This window comes from Cannabis sativa, chromosome 2 (genome assembly GCF_029168945.1).
Source record: "Cannabis sativa cultivar Pink pepper isolate KNU-18-1 chromosome 2, ASM2916894v1, whole genome shotgun sequence".
NCBI lineage: Eukaryota > Viridiplantae > Streptophyta > Magnoliopsida > Rosales > Cannabaceae > Cannabis > Cannabis sativa.
The window spans coordinates 64464337-64488572 of record NC_083602.1 but is presented as its reverse complement, the minus strand read 5'-3'; the positions used below and the strand labels follow the sequence as shown (position 1 = coordinate 64488572).

Sequence of the window (24236 nt, the reverse complement as noted above, 5' to 3'; positions counted from 1 at the left end):
CTTATGAGATTGTACATGTCGAGGCGGTTAGGCCTGGAGCGTACGATCCTCGGGACAGCAAGGCTGAATTTTGTAACTGGTCGTTAGACGACTTTATTTTGATGTAACAGTTAATCAGTTAAAACTTTTTGTAAAGATTTTTTATAATCGGGATCCCGAGTCTTTTGTAATATGGTTTATAAGTTTAATTAAAAAGCAAAATTTTAATTAATCACGTTTTTCCATAAACCTCGTTGATTAGCAACGAGCTGCACAGTACGTTTAAAAATCACGTAATACGCCTAAGGTAGTTAGGGTGTTACATGTTTATTTGTCAAAATTAATATTAAGTATATTTATATGTTTATAGGTTTATCTATTTTCTCTTAGATCAATCATGCTCATATAGCAAAAAAATCATACTCATATAGACATGTTATTTTTATTTTGTAATTTAGATCCTCTTAGTCATTATTTAGTTCACTTAAACCTTTTCCGATTATATGGTAACTGAAGTTTTGTTTCTTTTAAGTACTCTATTACAAAGATCTATATTACATGTATTATTTATTTTTGACTATGAGGATGTGGATTTCTTTGGGTAAATACCATTTTGGACCCTGTGTTTTGCAAAAGTTACAGATTGGACCGTGTGTTTTATTAAATGACAAAATGGACCCTGTATTTTCTAAAATAGTAAAAATAGGACACTGAGCTTAATTTTTGACACCTTTTTTTTTAATACAACAACTTGAAGACAATGCTTAATACGAACAGATACAAAAAATGTAAACAGTTTTGCCATAGCACTTTTAGATCGGATTATAATTAAACTTTATTTTGACAAAAAATCAATTCAGGGTCCTATTTGTACTATTTTAGAAAATACAGGGTCCATTTTGTCATTTAACAAAACACAGGGTCCAATTGGTAACTTTTGTAAAACAGAGGGTCTAAAATGGTATTTACCCGATTTCTTTATTGGGAAACATATAACGTGACAAATTGTTGTTCATATATTGAATAATTATTTTTGATTAATGGGATTCATATATATAACTGTGTGTATTGAATTCTTTATTCAAATAATTATTTTTTATTTTTACGTGATTATTTATTGTTCATATATCTAGAACCCTATTTGATTAAAGTTAAGATTATAAGATTAATTAATTTGTGATTTCTTCCTATACACATAATAATAATCTCACCTAATAACTAATAATATTTTTTCTTTAATTTTTAATTGTATCACTTTAAAATAATATAGAAAAAAATTAGCATAAAATTTAGTATACGTGCCTCGCACGTAGCTTTTTACTAGTATATATATATATACAGTGTGGAGACGTGCATAATTCTCGTCAAAATTTAAAGATTAATTATATATTTTATTTTAAGAGAGGTAGAATATACTTTCTTCTTGAAAATTTAAAAAAAAAAAAAACTATATTTAGTGACAACTTCTTAGTTATAATATAAATTTTTTATGATTAAATGTAACTTTTAGTCACAATAAAAAGTTACATCTATCTATATATATAAAGGAGAAGTATAAGGCGGTGACGTGACAGTCTAAAATCTCTCTAATTAGCCTTATATGTTCTATTCTTAATTCTCTCTCTTTTTTTTATTTAAATAGTCTATATCTTTATATTTTTTTTCTTATTTTTTTTAATTATTTTATTATTTCTTTATTTTTTATTATATTAATTTTTTTTTGAAAAAAGAAATATCTATCCAATCACACTATATACGTACATCAATGTATATATCTACGTTTTATTTTAAAATATTTTTATATCTAATATAAATTAATAAATCTATAAATAAATATTATTGAGTACACCAAGCACAAATACTTATACTATTTTTTCTATTTTTTATATAACTAGTGCAGAAAACACGTGGTATGTACGTGCATTATATAATTAAAAATAAAATAAATTATATAAAATTAATTTAATAATAATACATTTATAAAATATGATTCATGTTATATAAAAAAAAACTTTTTATTATTCTATGAGAAAAAAAAGACTTAAATTTTTGTAAAAATAATATCAAATTAAACTAAATTATTTTTCTATATATATTTTGTAAAATTATACCTCACAATAATTATTGTAAAAATAATTAAATTATCTATTAATTAAGTACCACACACATATCAACTTTTTTTAGTAAAAGCCTTACGAAATTATGTAAATTAACTTTTTTAAATTAATTTTAGTAATTATTCTCAAACTAATTTTATATTATTATACTTTTAAATTTTTAAATAATTTGTTAATGTAACAATTTTTCATTTTTAAAAAAGTACATTACATCATTTTGAAAAATATTTAATAAATTAAAACAAAGATAACTAATTTAATTAATTTGTTCTATTAATGGAGGGTGCCTAAAAACTACTAAATTGGTGTAAAATTTAATTTATTAGATAAAAAAAAATATTTACTGACTTAATTACAACTTTATAACTATATGTAAATTACATAATAGTTTAAATGTAATGTTGTAGACTACTAATTAATTTTGCTACAAATTAATTTTTAAAATAAAATTAAATTGCATAACTTATAAAAAACTTAAAGATTTTTAATATCATGTTTTTATTATTCTTCAACAAAAAAATTGAAAATGATAATAGTAAAAATGTAGCTCTCTAATCTATGCCATTGGATCACAATAACTCATATTAGAAAAACTATCATTATTCATGTCATTAAATAAAAGGATTTTATGATAATTAATAAGAAGACTAATGATATTTTTGTAATTTATTATGAAAGCTATTCTCTCTTTTTATATAGTTATAGATTATAGATTATCTTATTAATTCTATAATGCTTTCTCTTTTTTTTTTTTCACTAATTGTTTTATTATTTTAAATTTTTGAAAAACGAAATATTTATCCAATCACACGTACATCAATGTATAAGTCTATATTTTTTTAAAAAAATATTTTTATATCTAATATAAATTAATAAATCTATAAATAAATATTATTGACTAAACTGAAACACAAATACTTATACTATTTTCTTTATTTTTTATATAAAGAAACACTAAAATATATATATATCATCTATATCTCTATATATCAATTTATATATCACTCCAAAACTATTTTTCTCTTCTTTCCTTAATTCCTTCAATTTTAATATTTTATTAAAACATAAATTTATAAATTGATATTTTACTATTATTATAATAATTTTTCTATAAAAAAAAAGGCATAAATCTAAATATTGATATTTTACTATTATTTTAATAACTTTTTCTATAAAAATATAAAATATTTAAAAAAAAAGTTAGAAAATTAAAAATAAATTCTAAAAAAGTATTAAAACTTAAATCAAATATAATTAATCGTAAATTTTATTTATATACATACATAAAATATCAATCAATATATATACCTTAACGTTTTTAGTTTTTTTTTTTAAAAAAAAAGATATAATAATAATAAAAGAATCAGGTGTACGTGATACTTAAAAAAATATTTCAATTGCTTTTTACCACATTTAAACTTTTTATTAAAAATATTAATTAATTTCTAACAAAAGCCTACTTTATGTGTCTTTTTGAAATGATAATTTTAATGTCAAGTATCACATAAGTATAACTAAAGAGCATTCTTATTAGGCACGAGTGGTGCCCAATGCCTTTCTTAGGTGGAACCTTACGATTGGTTAGCAATATTCCATAAATTTTATTTTTTTTAAGTTATATGGGACCTACTACTTAATTACCAATAGTAGTATGATACTAAGGAGAGTTTCCTTTTAGCATTTCTTATAACTAAAATATCACATTTTTTTTATATATTTTTTTAATTAAGATATTTAAAAATAATTATCACTTTTTTTAAAACGTGTTAGTTAATAATAACAGAACAAACTAATGAATTTTCTTTAATGTCTTAAAAATATTAAAAATATATTTAAAATTCGGGATGAAATCTAAAATTAAGATATAGATTTGAGAAATACAATAGTGATGACTACAAGTGAAATACGGTAATGACAACGGGTGAGATACGGTAATGAAAATAAGTGAGATACAATAATAACAATAGTTTTGAATAATCGAGATATAAAAATAATGCATTATGGGGAATACCGTAATTTTTTTCTACACCACCCTATTTATTTATTTTTATAAAAATAATTTCTTTTAACAAAATAATTGAAAATACTACATATAATAAATTTTAAATTTCTTAATAAATAATTCCAAATAATAATTAATAAAATTGTACAATTAGTTTTTAATAAATAAAATTATTAATAATGATATATGAAATAAGATAATATATTTATAATTTTACTATATATTAGAATTATATTTTTAAGTAACTATTTATTATAATACTAAAAAAAAGATAAATTAGCCGCGCAAAGGGCAACTATATTGCCTAGTTTAGATATAAATTATCACTAATTTAGTTTTAAACACAACACATATTATGACTTAAAACACATTTAATCACAATAAATTGTGACTTTTGTGACTAAGACCTTTAGTCACGAATCTTTTAGTTACAACATAAGAATATTAATTTATAGTTAATTAGTTACAATTTTTTTACTTTTAGTTATAAGTTTTATAGAGATTAAAAGTACAAAAATTTGTACTGTCATCTGTCATGTTGTTTAAATGTAAGCTCATGATTTTTTACACCATTATATACTAATAAAACAACACAGAAATAATAATATAATATATAATAAGGTCATGTTTGGTTTGATGCAATAGATATTGTAACGAAATCAAAATTACTATTATAATCTTCAGTTTTCTTTTAAAAGTAAGGTAATGCGATTACAATGTATAATGGTAATTACATTACACAATAGAATCTTTATTACATTAGAAAAGCTATATGTAATGAGAATTACATCACAAATATTAAATAAATAAAAGTAAAATAACTCAAATACTATTTTTTATATTAGAATAAAAATTAAAGAAGGGATAATTTTGTGAATGTATAATTTATTCCAACAAGAAATAAATATCGTAATCCATTTTCTTTACCATTTTTATTTCATTACGTTACTATTAATATTCCACCAAAATAAACTTCATCTAAGCTTGTATAATTTTTACACTATTATTTACTAATAAGAGAATAAGAAGACACTACAAGAATTCCCCCCAATAGCGGTGGAGCTCCTCCGCCACTAATAATGCCCGTATTAGCGGCGGACCCCCTGTTTGGCCGCTATTGGGGGGCTGAATTTTTTTTTTTTTGAAAAAATTAATAGCGGCGGGCTGTCCGCCGCTAATGCCCGCCGCTAATAGTAATAACGGCGGGGTCCGCCGCTAATGCCCCACCGCTAATGAGTGGGCGGGAAAAATCCCGCCCGTTACATTTGAATGTATTAGCGGCGAGGTATTAGCGGCGGACCCCGCTGCTAATAGTAATTTGTTTTTTTAAAAAAAAATAATAATTAATTACTATTTGCGGCGGGGTCCGTCGCTAATACCCCGCTGCTAATAGCCCTATATAAACCCCATCAGACCCAACTTTCCTATTTTTCCTCTCTTCTCAAAAAAACGAAACCCTAATACCAATCCCCATTTCAAACTCCACTCCGAACCCTCAGCCTCCCCCAACCGCCTCTGCGTCCCCAAACCGCCTCCGCCTCCCCCAACCGCCTCCGCCTCCGATTTTGGTGACAATCGCACGGCGCCCTCCAACACAGGTATTGAATCTACACTTTCTCATTTTTATTTGTGTTTGATTTTTTTTTGGGTTGTTTGTGATTTATTTTCATCTAAAACTGAAAAATGTCTAAGTTATATCCATATATATTGTTTATTGTGGCATGTATAATCTGTGTATATATATATATTTAGATTGGTTTTTTTTTTGTTTTGTGTTAGATTAGTATATATATTGTTGATTTTGGTATATATATAATATTATGTGTATTTATAGATATATATTTTATTTGGGTATATATATTATTTTGTGTATATATATAAGATTTGGGTATTTATATAATATAATCTGTGTATATATATATTTGATATGGGTATTTATTATTTTATTTGTATATAAATGTTAACTGTTTATATATATATATTTGATTTGGGTATTTATTGATTTATTTGGGTATATATGTTCACTGTGTATATATATATATTTGATTTGGGTATTTATTGTTTTATTTGGGTGTTTTTAGTTCACTGTATGTATTCATATATATAATTTCGATATTTATTGTTTTATTTTGGTTTATATATTCACTGTGTATATATATATATATGATTTGGTTATATTTTTGAAATATAATGTATTGTTTGTATATTATATATATAATAATGTTATTTTTGTTTATATAAGTGTATATTATATATATATTGTTTTGGTAATATTATATATGCTAAAAGATTATATTTTGTATAGTTTATATAAATATTTTATTGTTGTATTTTTTTTTTACTTTTTTAATTTATTTTGTGGAATTGAAATTATTTATTTTTGTTATTTTCAGATTAAGTGAAAGGATCAAGAAAGTGGACACACAATTTCTTTTGTGAAATGTATGTATTTATTAATGTTTATTTGTTGTTGTTATATTATAATTTTTATTTGATGTAATTAATTTTGGTATGTTAAATATGTAATATTATCATAATATAGTGAGAATAGTGAAAAAATTATCAAATATAATATTTTAGGTTGTAAGTTTTGTAATTTGTTATTTTTTAAATAAAGAAAAATGAAAACAATGAAAAAAAATAAAAAAGTATAATATAACATAATAATTTGAATATTAAAAATTAAAAAGTTAAATAAAATGAATTTTTTAATTTTAATATAAATTGTAATTAAATTAATAAACTTTTATGTTTGGTTTTAAGAAAAAACATGTTAATGGAATTTTATGTTGTGATAATTTTATTATTATAAAAAAATTGAGATTAATAATAGAATTAAAAAATTATAATTTAATATAAATTTATTTTATAAAAATAAACTTTTAATTTTATAAATTAAATAAAAAAAATAGTTTAAATTATAATAAATTATATAAATTTTTAAATAATATATATTTTTTAAAATAAATAATTCATAAAAAAGAAATTATTTATTTTTTTAATTTAAAGTAATTGGTAATTAAATGAATAAATTTTTTTAAAAGTTTATTAGAATTAAATTGTTAATATTATTATCTTACTTAAAAGTTGAAATACATGTGTGTAATCTAAAAAACGTTCATATAACTATAAATTATTAAACTTTTAATATTACATTTGTGGTTTATATTGTAGATAGGGAAAATAGATAAGTTTATCAACTTTTAATAAATTGTTTAAAAAAATAATTATTTAAATCTAGAAACTAAGTTTATTACTTTTTTTTTTATATAAATTCATAAATAACATAAAAATTAAAATGTTTTTAAAGAGTAATTTGTTCATTTTTTTAATTTAAGTTGTAATTATAATTTAATGAATAAAATTTTTATTTAAATGTGTGTAATTCATAAAATATTCATAAAATTTTATTAATGTTGAAAAGAATATCTCAATGCTTTGGTATACTTATAAATATATACCATAGTTTTGTTATATTTCATAACACTTTACAAATCATTCAAATTTGTAACACTTTATTTGTCGCCTAAATTGTAGATGGCGACAATCGATAAGTCTTGGACCAAAATCAGAAATCGTGGTTGTCATGAATTTTGGAATGGTCTACAAGCCTTTTTAGCAATGGCATCAGAACATAAGGATTGTGATGGAAGAATTCGATGTCCTTGTGTGAGATGTATAAATAGTAGGTTTGAAAAAATAGATAGGGTTAGAGCACACGTATTTGATCGAGGTTTCATGCAAGGATATGAGAAGTGAATTTATCACGGCGAGCCTGAGGATGTTGTCGATGATGTAGCAGTTGTCGATGTTGAATCAGAGGATGAAATGATTCCTATTCTAGAAGACTTCTTTCCCTCGACAACAGAGGATGTACAAGGAGAAGATGAACAACCAACCACAAACCCTCATTTTGATGACTTATTTGAGGAAATTGAAGCTGGATTGTATTATCAAAGCTATTGCATTTAAAAGTTAGAGGAAAAATTCCTAATAACATCTTTGAAGAATTGTGGAAGCTTTTAAAGTTTGTATTTTCGAAGGAAAATAATATTCCAGCAACTTACTACGAGGCAAAAAAGAGATTGAAGAAATTAAGCTTGGGTTATGACTCTATCCATGTCAGTTTGTATAATTGTTGCCTATTTTATAAGGAGAATGCATCCAAGGAGGCTTGTCTAGTTTGCGGAACTAGTCGTTGGGTTACTTCCGAGAACGGCAAAGCAAAAAAAGTTCCTTGCAAAGTCATGCGATACTTTCCGTTGACACCTCGACTTAAAAGATTATATAGTTCGAGGATTACAGCGAAGAGCATGATATGGCATCATACTGGAAAATCAAAAGATGATGGGGTGTTGCGACACTCGGTCGATGGTTTAGCTTGGAAAGACTTTGATGCAAAACATCCCGAGTTTGCAAGGGACCCAAGAAATGTTCGACTTGGGTTAGCTGCTGATGGATTTAATCCATTTGGCAACATGAGTCTTGCATACAGCATGTGGCCAGTAGTGTTGGCTAACTATAATCTACCACCTTGGTTATGTATGAAAGATAATTATTTTTTTCTATCTACCCTAATTCCTGGTGCAAAATCTCCTGGTAAGGACATGGATATATTTTTAAGACCTTTGGTGGATGAATTAAAGGAGTTGTGGAATAATGGGGTACCAACGAGAGATAGTTCGACCAACTCGATGTTCACCATGCGTGCTGCGCTTTTGTGGACAGTGAATGATTTTCCTGCTCGTAGTAGCTTGTCTGGGTGGAGTGGTCAAGGTTATAAAGCTTGCCCTACTTGTAATGAAGACACGACGTCCATTCGAGTGATCGGGAAGACATCATATGTTGGTCATCGAAGGTTCTTGCCAAGTAACCATGCAATGAGAAGGGATACTCGATTTGATGGTAAAGTTGAAAGAAGACATCCTCCAAGACGATTTACTTGTGAAGAGATATTATCACAAGTTAATACTCTCGAACCCCAAATTCCCGGACATCATGAAAATTTTAGGGGCGTGAAACGTAGAAGAGTTGCAGAAACTTGTAATTGGAGGAAAAAAAGTATTTTCTACGAGTTGGAGTATTGGAGCACGAATATTTTAAAACACAACATTGATGTCATGCATGTTGAGAAGAATGTGTGTGATAGTCTCCTAGGAACCATCTTGGATAATGATAAATCAAAGGACACAACCAATGCGCGACATGATTTAAAGAAGATGGGTATTAGGGAATCGTTGTGGATTTATTATGAAGATGGGAATGGGAGGCTAATGAAACCGCATGCTCCTTATGTTTTGACTCGTGAGAAAAGACAACTTTTTTGTCAGTTTGTTAAAGGAATAAAGTTTCCCGATGGCTTCTGTTCAAATTTAAAGAGCGAAGTTTCTCCAGATGAGTCTAACATTATTGGGTTAAAATCCCACGATTGTCATGTCATTATGCAGCGAGTACTAGCGGTTGGTGTCCGTAAATTTCTACCTCGTGACACTGCAACAACTATTACTCAGCTGTGTAATTTTTTTCGACAATTATGCTCTAGAACTCTAAATGTAAAAGATATGGAGGATGCTCAAAATAATTTAATTCTATTATTGTGCAAGATGGAATTGATTTTTCCTCCAGCTTTTTTTGACATAATGATACATTTGTATTGCATTTGCCTGAAGAAGCGATATTGGGTGGCCCGGTCTTTATGAGATGGATGTATCCTTTTGAAAGGTACATGAAAAAATTGAAGAATTATGTGGGAAACAAGGCACGTCCTGAAGGGTCAATTGCAGAAGGTTATGTTGCTGATGAGGCAGTAACCTTTTGTTCAATGTACTTTAAAGGGTCTGAAACAAGATTTAATCGGCTTGATCGAAATGAAGATGCGCCTTCTGTGTGTCGCTATCTCTCAGTTTTTAATTCTCAATCTCGTCCTTTAACTAGCGGAATTATCAAGCCTCTTGATCATATCGGTCGTGAAAAAGCTGAGTGGTATATTCTTCAAAATTCTCCTGAAATCCAAGCTTACTTAGAGTAAGTTTGTTACATTTTTATAAATTATTTTATTAAATTTTTAGTTTTTATTCTCTATCTCCCTCTATCGTACCTTGACATTATCATACTTCACAGTGAACATTTGGACAAGATCAGGCATGAATATCCTAATGGTAATCATGATGTCTTGCATAGGCAAACTTTCCGTCCGTGGTTTCATAAGAAGGTATAATGACAAAATTGTAAAGTTTTAATTCAACCATTTATATTCCTCTCATATTAGTACATTTTATGTATTTAGATATATGAGTTGCAGAAGCTTGGAACTTTACAAAATGGTGATGAGTTACTCGCTCTAGCTTCTGGGTCCGATTACTTAGCAACATTTTACGAAGGTTGTGTAGTGAATGGTGTTCGGTTTATTGCGTCGAAGCGAGACCAAAAGCGGAAGACACAAAATAGTGGTGTTACTATTGCTGGAACTGAAGGGTTCAATTACTACGGCACACTTGAAGATGTTATCACTATATCTTATACTGGTGCATATACAGTGACATTGTTTGAATGTAAATGGTATAACACTAATCCATTAAGAAAGAAGACAATCACTGAAAATAATATAACCAGTATAAATACTCGTGGATATTGGTATCAAGATGAACCGTACATCCTTGCTAACCAGGCGAAGCAAGTTTTCTATCTTGAAGATCCACTCAGAGGTCGCGATTGGAAGGTTGTTGAAGATATTAGCCATCGACAAATTTGGGACATTAATGACAATGAAGATGAGATTGATGTTGATGTTGTTAGTGATTCTAACTCTTCCAATTTTGTGTTGACTGTTGATGTAACGCCCTAATGCTAAGGCACGCTACAGTGCTTTTTCGATTATTGTGCAATCTTTGCTAATCAAAGAAATTTCTCGAAAAACGTGTCAAATTAAAACTTTTTGCTTTAAATATTAAACTTGTAATATAATATAATATTTACAAATTCCGGGATCCCGATTTTAAACTTTGTAAAATATACTGTTTAAACTTTACATTTCAAAATACATAATTTTCAGGTCATCAGCGACTTTCAAAATATAACTCCCAGATGTCCCAAGACCGAACACTCCAGGTCGCGCCGCTTGACATGTACAATCTCACCCGAGCTCAGGTTCATTCTTGTTCAGCCTTCGCCTTTCCTTTACCTACACATGGATGAGTCAACAGACTTAGTAAGAAATGCATATAACATACCATATAATTTCAAACCTGTAAATAGGCGCCCATACACCTATTTACAGAGCTTAACAGATCAGTATGAACGTTCAATACCAGGGTACAACCACTATACCACATACACATCGTACCTCACTGTACGAGTGTTGGTAGGGTTTATCCCGATCACTGAGTAACACTGAGTGATGTACCACACACCTTAGCCTTTTCCCATGCTTGTGTTGGTATCACTGTATCGTACTCACAATCACAACAATCACTATACCAATATACTCTATAACTTATTCATACAAGTGTTGGTAGTGCTTAACATAATTCAAGCATGCATATATAAACACATATACACACATTCAGATAATCACATCATACATTATACACAATTCTTACCTGTTTTCCGAATTCAAGTGTGCTGGCCGACCTGAACGGAATTCACGTGCTAGATGGATGCCCTAATCACAATAATTGCAACACAGATGAGTGACTTGCTAAATCACTTTCCGGGACTTAAACTTGAAACTAAAAGTTTCCCTATCGATAAACCTCATGGCAATACCCTAAATATCTCAAAATTGGCCAAAACTAGGGTTCTGGAAATTCCCCCAACAGGCAGACCGGTTCCCAACCGGCAATCCGGTTCTGGGTCACCAACCGGTCGACCGGTTGGTATTGGCCTCCCAGAACCAGAATTCCGGTTCTGCTGCTGGGAACCAAAAATTATCCCCCTTAATTCAATTCAACCCCAAACTTTACCAAACTCTCCAGTATACCTATACAATGCATAAACATCTATTTCCAACCAATAAATCACAGAACAAACCAACAAATCAAATTATGCCATTAAAGCTCAAAGCTTGAGTTTCAAAACTCAAGCTTGCTTAGAATCATTATCAAGCATCAAAACCAGCAGCTAGAACCTTAAATCAATCAATATTGAGCATAACAACTGAACCCAAATCATTTCTAAACCTAACAGCCACTAACCTAACAAATCACCTCTTGAAACTAAGCAAAATTTGAGAAAAAAACATAACTAGAGAGCAACTAAAGTTACCTTGGTTAAATCCTCCTTGATTCCTTGCTAAATCCCAGAAAAACAAGATGAAAATTCTGGTTTTGGTCCTTGGTTTGTCCCAGCCGAAAGCAAGAGAGAGAGAGTTCAAGAGATAATCCAATTTTCCAATTTTTCTTCTTTATCTCTTAATTTCTCAAAGGGTTTCTAATTAAATCTTGCTGAAAAGTAATGTGCTAGGTGTCACACACTCATGGCAGCCACCTAATCCACCATTAAACAAAATGTCTAAAATGCCCTTATACTTAAAACTAGGGTATTTCTAAAGCTAGGGGTAAAATGGTCAATTTCCATAACCCCGCTCAATCCCGATAATTTATTTTCTCTAAATTATTTCCCACTATGAAATAGGGTTCTAAACTTACCCATGTGATCAATCTAGCCATCCATCGCATTTTCCGTTGTCGCCGAGCAAAAATTACAAAATTAACATATTTCACATATAAACTAAATAATACCCCTAGACTTTAATAAAATCTCCGGAATTGAGAAATTATAACTCTAATATTTATTTCTAAATATTGGGGTCCACATTTAAAATTAATTCACAAATAATAATAAAATAATAAAAATTAGTGCTAATTGCCTTTTCTAATTCACATTACTAGAGCGGTCATTACAATTATCCCCCCGTTAATAGGATTTCGTCCCCGAAATCTAACCTGAATAGCTCTGGATGTTGAGTCCTCATATCTGACTCCAATTCCCAGGTGGCTTCTTCCACCTTAGTGTTCCTCCAGAGCACCTTAACCAGTGCAATAGTCTTGTTGCGAAGAACTTTTTCTTTTCTATCCAAAATCTGAACAGGTTGCTCTTCATAGGATAAGTCTGGTTGTAGTTCAAGGGCTTCATAACTCAAGACATGAGTCGGGTCTGACACGTATTTCCTTAACATAGAGATGTGAAATACGTCATGAACAGCTGATAATGCTGGTGGTAAGGCTAGCAGATACGCTACCTGCCCGACCTTCTCGAGTATCTGAAATGGCCCAATGAACCTAGGGCTTAACTTACCCTTCTTCCCGAAGCGCCTAATACCCTTCATTGGTGAAACCCGCAGGAAAACATGTTCCCCTGCCTGAAATGTAACATCTCTGCGCTTCGGATCAGCATAACGTTTCTGCCTGCTTTGAGAAGCAAGCATCCGAGCCTTGATCTTATCAATAGCTTCATTGGTCCTCTGCACTAACTCTGGACCCAGGTACTTCCTTTCTCCTGTCTCGTCCCAATGAATAGGAGAACGACATTTTCTACCATATAACATCTCATAGGGAGCCATCCCTATTGTACTTTGGTAGCTGTTGTTGTAGGAGAATTTAATTAAAGGCAAGTACTTACTCCATGAACCCTCAAAGTCCATGACACAGGCTCGCAGTAAGTCATCTAAAATCTGGATAGTTCTTTCTGACTGACCATCAGTCTGAGGATGAAAGGCTGTACTAAACTTTAACTTGGTACCCATAGCCTTCTGAAGACTCACCCAAAATTTCGATGTGAACTTTGGATCCCTATCTGACACAATAGATTTAGGGGCTCCGTGGAGACGAACTATCTCCTTCACATACAATTCAGCATACTGATCCACTGAATATGTAACTTTCACTGGTAGAAAGTGAGCTGACTTTGTGAATCTGTCCACAATGACCCATACAGAATCATACATCCCTGCATTTCTAGGTAAACCAGTTACAAAGTCCATTGCGATGTCCTCCCACTTCCATTCTGGAAGGACTAAAGGTTGCAATAACCCTGCCGGCCTCTGATGTTCAGCCTTAATCTGCTGACAGGTTAAACACTTGGACACATAGTCCACCACATCTCTTTTCATCCCATACCACCAGAAGTAGGGTTTCAAATCCTGATACATCTTGGTGGTTCCCGGATGCAACGAATAAGGCGTGGTGTGAGCTTCATCCAGTATTTCTTTCTTAAGCTCATCAACACTAGGAACACAAACTCGAGCTTTATATAACAACATTCCACTGCTCGAGACTGAAAAGCCTCTAGGCCGACCAGCCACTACTTCATCTTGAACTTTAACTAGCTCGGGATCTTCCAGTTGTGCCTTTCTGATTCTCTCCAACAGATCAGATTGGAGTGTTAAATTATGTAATCTCCCGACCACGAACTCAATTCCTGCACTAATCATTTCCGAGGCTAGTTGAGGGGCTATCATAACCGTAGTACACACTTGCCCGGGACCCTTTCTGCTTAGAGCATCGGCCACAACATTGGCTTTCCCGGGGTGATACAGTATTTCACAATCGTAGTCTTTAACTAACTCCAACCACCTTCTCTGCCTCATATTCAAATCTTTCTGGGTGAAAAAGTATTTAGGACTCTTATGATCAGTATAAATCTCACACTTTTCACCGTAAAGATAATGTCGCCAAATCTTTAAAGCAAAAACCACAGCAGCGAGCTCTAAATCATGAGTTGGGTAACGCTGCTCATAATCCTTCAGTTGACGAGAGGCATAGGCTATGACTCTGTCAGCTTGCATCGAACACATCCTGCACTCGTCTGGATGCATCACAATAAACAACAAATTTCTCTTGATCTGATGGCAAAGCTAACACCGGAGCTGTTATCAAACGCTGCTTCAATTTCTGAAAGCTTGTTTCACACTTATCTGACCACACAAATCTCTGATTTTTCTTAGTCAATTCGGTTAGGGGCATAGAAAGTTTAGAAAATCCTTCGACGAAACGTCGATAATACCCTGCTAACCCGAGAAAACTTCGAACTTCTGTCACAGACTTGGGCCTCGGCCAATTCTTCACTGATTCTACCTTGTTTGGATCGACCATAATTCCATTCTTCCCAACAATATGACCCAGAAAGGACACCTCGGACAACCAGAATTCACACTTTTTGAACTTGGCATACAGCTTGTGATCCCTAAGTCACTGTAACACCATTCGAAGATGATGCTCGTGCTCCTCTTCTGACTGAGAGTATACAAGAATGTCATCGATAAACACTATAACACAGTTATCGAGGAAATCCTTGAACACCCTATTCATGAGATCCATAAAGGCCGCGGGAGCATTAGTCAATCCGAACGACATTACCAGAAACTCATAGTGCCCATATCTGGTTCTAAAAGCAGTCTTCGGTATGTCCTCCTCCCGAATTCTGAGTTGATGATAACCAGACCGTAAATCAATCTTCGAAAACACTGTCTTTCCCTGAAGCTGATCGAACAGATCATCGATCCTAGGCGACGGGTACTTGTTTTTAATCGTCAGCTTGTTTAGTTCCCGATAATCAATACACATTCTGAGGGAACCATCTTTCTTTTTCACAAAAAGAACCGGAGCTCCCCAGGGCGATACACTGGGTCGAATAAACCCAATATCAAGCATCCCCTGAAGTTGTAACTTAAGCTCCTTGAGTTCTGCTGGAGCCATCCTATATGGAGCTTTAGAAACAGGTTCGACTCCAGGTGCCAAATCAATTACAAAGTCAATCTCTCGCTATGGCGGCAATCCCGGCAACTCCTCGGGAAACACATCAAGAAAATCTTTCACCACCCGAACTAGCTCAGGCCCAAATGTTTCAGGTCTGCTGGAGTCAAATACTACCGCTAGAAATCCTACACAACCATTTCATAGTAAATCCCTAGCTCTCAGCACAGAAATAACCGGGATCCGAGACCCCTGAACCGATCCAACATAAACAAATGGATCTTCACCTTCCGGCTGAAAAGTCACCATTTTACGCCTACAATCTATACTGGCCGAATACTATTCCCAGTATAATATCAAACTCAGTTAATTTCAATTCTATGAGGTCAGTACTCAATTCCCTATCTTCGATTCTAATCGGCATAGACCTAATGCGCCTATTAGAGATAACCAATTCCCTGCTAGGCATTAGGGTTCCAAACCCTCTTTCTAAAATATCACAAGGCCTACCCAAAAGATCAATCACTCTTGTAGCCACATATGAACGTGTAGCTCCCGAGTCAAATAATACTGTAAATAACAAGTTGTTGACGGGAACCTGATCTGTCACAACAGAAGGACTGGCTGCAGCATCAGCTTGGGTAATGGCAAACACACGAGCAGGAACCGGTTTCACCTCAGCTTTTGGCTCCTCTTTCTTTGCCTGGGGGCAATCTTTCTTGAAATGCCCCACCATGCCATACAAGAAGCATGTCTTCCGGTTACATTCTCCCGGATGATATTTCTTGCACCTTGGACACTCAGGATAAGAGTAACCCTGGCGTCCTCCTCTGCCTTGGTTCCCACGGAACCGCTTGCTTTGCCCCGAGCCACCAGAAGCTGGAACAACTTTTCTTTTCTGCTCAGTGGTGGAGTCACCACCATCCCTACCATAAACAGGAGTAGGAATAGTGGGGGTTCCACCGACACTCGGAGTCACCTGGGGCTCCTGAAGAAATTTCACTGCACCCTCGGCTCTCAAAGCCTTCTCAACCATATCTGCATACGTGGTTGCTTCAGTAGTGGTAATAACCAGATCATGCCGGATCTTTGCACTCAAACCCGCTAAATATTTCTCTTTCTTACTGAAGTCAGTGGGCACAATTCCTGCTGCCAACTTAGCCAACCGATCAAACTTCGTCGTATATTCAGTGACTGACATTCCCTCAGTCTGAACTAGATCAGTGAACTCTTTCCGCTTTGCACTGCGGACCGCTTCGTTGTAATACTTGGAGTTAAATAACTCCTTAAATTCTTCCCAGGTCATCAGCGTGACGTCCCGAGTGAGGGTTATCAACTCCCACCACACGAGAGCATCTTCCTGAAACTGGAAAGTGGCGCAGGTCACCCGGTCATTTCCAACCACTCCCATAAAATTAAGGATGCGTTCAATCATTGAAAGCCACTGCTCGGCCTTCATCACATCAGGGCCTCCCAGAAACACTGGAGGTGCCTGTTTTCGAAATCTTTCGTACAACGGTTCCATACGGTTGCCAACAACAGGTTGTTCTGCTGGCACCGTAGGAACTGCAACAGCCTGAACCACTTGAGGAGGCACGGCAGGAGGACCCCCGCCGCCTCAACCTTTGGATCTCTTCATCTTGTTGGCGGATTCTATCTTGCATCTCAGCAAATCTTTGCTCCCAATCAGGAGGAGCTTGAGGTGGATTTACAGGGCGACCACCCTGAGCTCTGCCACTGCCACGGCCGCGACCACGAGGATTTTGAGGATTCCCCTGACCACCTCCGGTCTCAACCATGCCACCCTGACTTCTTGTATTTCGCGGGGCGTCCATTTAATAGGACTTAGCCTGCGAATCCATAAGCCAGGCAGGTTAGACAGCGATCAAAATTAACACCGCTCTTAATAACTTAAAGGCAACACACTTTCTTTTCTTTTTAAGAAAATATATTTAATTTAAATCTAATATGCTTCCTAACATGCTTTCACATTCATTTAAAATACTAAACAAGTACGGGCTTACTGAACCGTGAACCGAGCTTTCTTTGATGAAGATTGTACATATCATAGCAAGCTTCGGTAGACAAACCTGGCGGCTCTGATACCAAAATTGTAACACCCTAATGCTAAGGCACACTACAGTGCCTTTTCAATTACTGTGTAATCTTTGCTGATCAAAGAAATTTCTCGAAAAACGTGTCAAATTAAAACTTTTTGCTTTAAATATTAAACTTGTAATATAATATAATATTTACAAATTCTGGGATCCCGATTTTAAACTTTGTAAAATATACTGTTTAAACTTTACATTTCAAAATACATAATTTTCACGTCATCAGCGACTTTCAAAATATAACTCCCAGATGTCCCAAGACCGAACACTCCAGGTCGCGCCGCTTGACATGTACAATCTCACCCGAGCTCAGGTTCATTCTTGTTCAACCTTCGCCTTTCCTTTACCTACACATGGAAGCAGAAACTGTGAGTCAACAGACTCAGTAAGAAATGCATATAACATACCATATAATTTCCGACCTGTAAATAGGCGCCCATACACCTATTTACAGAGCTTAACAGATGAGTATGAACGTTCAATACCAGGGTACAATCACTATACCACATACACATCGTACCTCACTGTACGAGTGTTGGTAGGGTTTATCCCGATCACTGAGTAACACTGAGTAATGTACCACACACCTTAGCATTTTCCCATGCTTGTGTTGGTATCACTGTATCGTACTCACAATCACAACAATCACTATACCAATACACTCTATAACTTATTCATACAACTGTTGGTAGTGCTTAACATAATTCAAGCATGCATATATAAACACATATACACACATTCAGATAATCACATCATACATTATACACAGTTCTTACCTGTTTTCCGAATTCAAGTGTGATGGCCGACCTGAACGGAATTCACGTGCTAGATGGATGCCCTAATCACAATAATTGCAACACAGATGAGTGACTCGCTAAATCACTTTCCGGGACTTAAACTTGAAACTAAAAGTTTCCCTATCGATAAACCTCATGGCAATACCCTAAATATCTCAAAATTGGCCAAAACTAGGGTTCTGGAAATTCCCCAACAAGTGCACGGTTCCCAACCCGCAATCCGGCTTCCGGGTCACCAACCTGGCCGACCGGTTGGTATGCGGCCTCCCGTAACCGGAATTCCGGTTCTGCTGCTGGGAACCAAAAATTATCCCCCTTAATTCAATTCAAGCCCAAACTTTACCAAACTCTCCAGTATACCTATACAATGCATAAACATCTATTTCCAACCAATAAATCACAGAACAAACCAACAAATCAAATTATGCCATTAAAGCTCAAAGCTTGAGTTTCAAAACTCAAGCTTGCTTAGAATCATTATTAAGCATCAAAACCAGCAGCTAGAACCTTAAATCAATCAATATTGAGCATAACAACTAAACCCAAATCATTTCTAAACCTAACAGCCACTAACCTAACAAATCACCTCTTGAAACTAAGCAAAATTTGAGAAAAAACATAACTAGAGAGCAACTAAAGTTATCTTGGTTAAATCCTCCTTGATTTCTTGCTAAATCCCAGAAAAACAAGATGAAAATTCTGGTTTTGGTCCTTGGTTTGTCCCAGCCGAAAGCAAGAGAGAGAGAGTTCAAGAGACAATCCAATTTTCCAATTTTTCTTCTTTATCTCTTAATTTCTCAAAGGGTTTCTAATTAAATCTTGCTGTAAAGTAATGTGCTAGGTGTCACACACTCATGGCAGCCACCTAATCCACCATTAAACAAAATGTCTAAAATGCCCTTAGACTTAAAACTAGGGTATTTCTAAAGCTAGGGGTAAAATGGTCAATTTCCATAACCCCGCTCAATCCCGATAATTTATTTTCTCTAAATTATTTCCCACTATGAAATAGGATTCTAAACTTACCCATGTGATCAATCTAGCCATCCATCGTATTTTCCGTTGTCGCCGAGCAAAAATTACAAAATTAACATATTTCACATATAAACTAAATAATACCCCTAGAGTTTAATAAAATCTCCGGAATTGAGAAATTATAACTCTAATATTTATTTCTAAATATTGGGGTCCACATTTAAAATTAATTCACAAATAATAATAAAATAATAAAAATTAGTGCTAATTGCCTTTTCTAATCCACATTACTAGAGCGGTCATTACAGTTGATCTTGGAGAGTTGATTATGCAATCGAATGAACCTCCAGTAATTATTGAATCGTCCGATCAGTTAGTGGATTCTGAGATAGAGAATAATGAACTTGATGAAAATTATGTTGCTGAAGAAGTAGATGATTTACTAGTTGAACATGTGGAGGATGAAAATGTAAACTTGGTGAATGATGGAAATGATAGTGATTCGTCAGTGTAACTTTTATTTTGTAAACATTTGTTACTAAAACATTTTACAATTAAATGACTTTTTAATTTCTTTCGCATTAACATTTGTGTGAACTTTCAATTCTGTGTTTCACATTTTGTGAATTATTACATTTTTTTCTGTCTTCAAAGTAAAGTACAATGTCAGCTACGTTAGCGACATACCATGGTGGGGATGGTGATGCCAGGGATCCCCCTGATCCTTCTAGGGTACCGTCGTCCTGCGAATCAGGTTTTCATATTTTTTCAGATCTAACATTATTTTGAATATAAATAGTAAATGTATGATTTACTAATAATAATAATTTTCTCTCGAATAAATATAGTTCCACCTCCGGTTAGAAAAGGTCGTGGGGTTGCAGCAAACGCTAACCTCAAAAAAAAAAGGAAAGAAGCTGGTAAGCCCTTACCGGTGGAGGTAGATCTATAAACTGGCAAAGTTGTTGGCACTGAAGCAAGCAATTATGTTCGATTTCTTGGCCAACAAGTAAGCATGTTGTGCCCGGGTGGTCATCTAAATTTTTCTGATGTACCCCAACAATATAAGGATCAAGTGCTCAATCGAATAAGAGTGAGTGATTTTTACTTATTAATGGTTGTAATAATTTTATGTCCTCATTTGTAAATTAATATAATTTTAAATTATTTTATTACACAGTACTATTTTGATATCGATGGGAATCCCCACTGAGACCTACTTATGGGGACTTTATATTCGGTGATGGCGGAGCGGTATAGTGAGCGAAAGACACTCAGACACAAGCATTTTAAACAACATTACAAAAAACCAGAAGATTGGGAGACAGTTCTCAAATTCCCCCCTAACTACTTGAATACCGAGACTTGAAAACCGGTTTGCGAATTGTTCGTTAGCGAGGCATTTTTCAATCGTTCAACTAAAAATAAATCGAATCGGCTACTAATGAAATATCCAACAACGCAAGGCACAAAATTGTTGGCTTCCATACGCCACGGAATGGTATGTATTAATTCTTTAATTGTTAATAATATTTTTCTCTTATAATAAACTAATTTAATTATTTATGTTCGTATAGGGGGGTCCTCCTGGAGAGCATGTAGTTGAAGCATGGAAGGAGATCCATGTGAAAAAGCCGTCTGGCACTTTCGTTAATGAATTAGCTGCAAAAGATTATGTAAGTGAATAAAATGATTTATTATTAAAATTTATATTTTATATTAATTATATATTCTAATAATTTTGATTTAAATAGGAGGAACTGATCAAGGAGCTTGATAGGAGAAGACTTGAACGACAATCCCAGAGCGATACTGGAACTGAATCTGAATTTGATACTGGTTATCAGTTTGACGTTTTGGAAACAGTTCTAGGCCAAAGATCTGACTATCAAAGAGGCGTGGGTAAAAGGCTCAAGGGCAAAGGAAAGAAACCAATTCCTCAAACTCAATCGACGGTGCCTCCCCCACCAACTACTGAAATGATGAGCACTGTGGCAGAAATATTCTCAGCTATGCGTGCCACTTGGGGGGGTAATTTGACGCCTGAACAACATGCTCATATATTTAACCCACGCTTTGAGAATTTTATTCAAACGTATAGTCAGTCGCAGTCGCCTGGTGATTCGTCTTCTCAGAGTTATGCCGCTCCTCCGGAACAGCAACAACAACCTCCTCAACCACAACAGCCGTCTTCGCAACAACAATTCCAAAGTTTGTCACAGCAGCAATTTGAAAATTTTTTGCAGCAGCAACCCCAATCTTTTCCTCAGCAGTTTCCTCAGCAGCAACAACATTCTGCTCCGCCATTGGGAAATCAGTTCTTATACCGAACACCATCAGAGTCTCCTCCGCTCGGCTCAAACTTTGCTGATTTTGGATTATTTAGGAGTTCATCGCAAAAGAACCAATTTTATTCAACTCCCATTTTCAACCAAGCTGAGCTCGGTAATTTAACGCTGGGTTTATCATCAGACCAAGCATATGTGCCTTCTCCGCCACGGGCTTCGGGGACTCGTAACGAAAATAATCCAGATCAAGACTTTATAATTAGAGACCTGAATGAAGATGTTAATGAATAATTTATTTATGTTTTGTAATAATTTAGTTTAATTTTGAGACAATATTTTATTAGGATTAATATGTTAAAGTTAATTACCTTGGAGACAATTTTAAATTATCAATAAATTTTATTAAATTGTTATAATTATATTAATTAGATTTTATTTATTAAATATTTATGTAAATAATTATTTATTTATATATAAATATATATTTTTTTATCCTAAAGGGTATTAGCGGCGGAGCAATAGCGGCGGGACCCCGCCGCTAATGTCCTTTGTCAGTCTCGAAACACGAAACTGACAAAGGGCATTAGCGGCGGGGTCCCGCCGCTAATGCTCCGGCGCTAATACTATTAATAGCGGCGGACCCCTTTTTTGGCCGCTAATACTTTTAATAGCGGCCAAGCATTAGCGGCGGACCAATAGCGGCCGAAGTCCGCCGCTAATGCCCTTTAGCGGCCAGTTAGTGGACCAATAGCGGCGGAGGGGTCCGCCGCTAATGGGGCTAAATGTTGTAGTGAGAAAAACCAAAAAAAACAAAAATAGCAAACAAAAAAATTTTAAAAAAATACAAGAGAAAAAGAATAGGCAAAAAATGTACAAATGACTAAAAATATTTTTTTTTTCTTTTAATAGCATGTTTACTTAATAGGAATGATAATCAATTGTATGATATTGATTCTCATTCATTTGTTTACTAAAATTTCTAATTAAAGAAGCTAGTAGGCCCACTCAAATTTGAAAAAAAAGAAAAATAAAAGTTCTCCTTCTATTTTTATAGGGAATGTTTTTCCTTTTCATAACTTACTTATTTATTTATATTTTACTTTTATTAATAACAAAATTTAAAGATAAATATGCGCTTCCAAAACTATAAATAAAAAACTATTACATTTTCAACAATGTCAATTTAGTTAAATTTTAACATTCTGATTACCTTCTCTATTTATGTAAACAAAATAAAATGATTATGATTTTCTTTCTGGACAGTTTAGTAAATAACATAATAAATTATTGTTTTCGATTATTTTATATTTGAGACTCATTCATTTCTCTTATTAATTATTCTGATTCTAGATACAATTTAGTAAATGTGTCTTAATAGATGGAGTACATAACAGGTGAGGTTTTTTTTTTTAAAAAAAAAAAACCAACTAAAAAATGGTCAACCAAATTAAAAAAAAAAACAAAACAAAACACTTGACAAAAAATATATAAAAAAAATGCATAAAAGATTAAAAAAATAATATTTCTTTTTAAAAAAAATAAATAAAAATAAATAAATAAATGTGAGATTTTTTTACAGATATATATATATATATATATTGAGATTAAAAGAAAGGATGAAAATAAAAATATATTTAATTGAGATTAATAAAAAAAGGATTAATATTAAAAAAAATGACAGTAATAAAAAATTAAGATTTATTTATATATATATATATCAATATATATAATTGAGATTTTTTTGAAAAACAAAAAAAAAAAAGAATTCAGATTAAAATAATAATAAAAAAAGAATTTGTCAAATATAGTACAATTTTTTATTTCTTTCATTAGAGATATCAAGCACCACAAAAGTTATTATACTATTATTTGGTCATTTTAATACCAGCTCTCAAAAATTTTAATTTAATAAATAATTTGGAGAATTACTAACCAATTATTAGGCACCACATCGATATGGAGATTGAGCACCTTAAGGTGTCGCATAGCAATAATATTACAAAAAAAAAATATTTATACAAAGATCATTCATAACAAAAAAAAAAAAGAAAAAAAAAATTTGCATCATGTTTTGTAATTGTGTTTTGGAGCATAATGTTAAAAATTGATGTAAATAAATCTCACAAAGTTTTCTTTTTACCAAATATAGTATAATTTTTACATATCTCATTAAAAATATTCTTGCAAACTTATATGTAATAATAAAAATTAAAATTCTAATTAAAGTTAATAAAGATATGTACACATTAAAACAAAATATTAAGGGACACATTA

At 32.7% G+C, this 24236-nt stretch overlaps 1 protein-coding gene across 1 annotated transcript; it reads left to right on the top strand.

Annotated features, from left to right (window-relative positions):
- The first annotated feature begins 7719 nt into the window (after window positions 1-7719).
- LOC133034441 (uncharacterized) lies at window positions 7720-10942 on the top strand. Its single transcript, XM_061109528.1, has 6 exons — window positions 7720-7767; window positions 7873-8045; window positions 8225-9612; window positions 9771-10122; window positions 10219-10309; window positions 10385-10942. Exons 1-6 carry the CDS (start codon window positions 7720-7722, stop codon window positions 10940-10942), a joined length of 2610 nt encoding a protein of 869 aa, XP_060965511.1.
- The last annotated feature ends 13294 nt before the right edge of the window (window positions 10943-24236 follow it).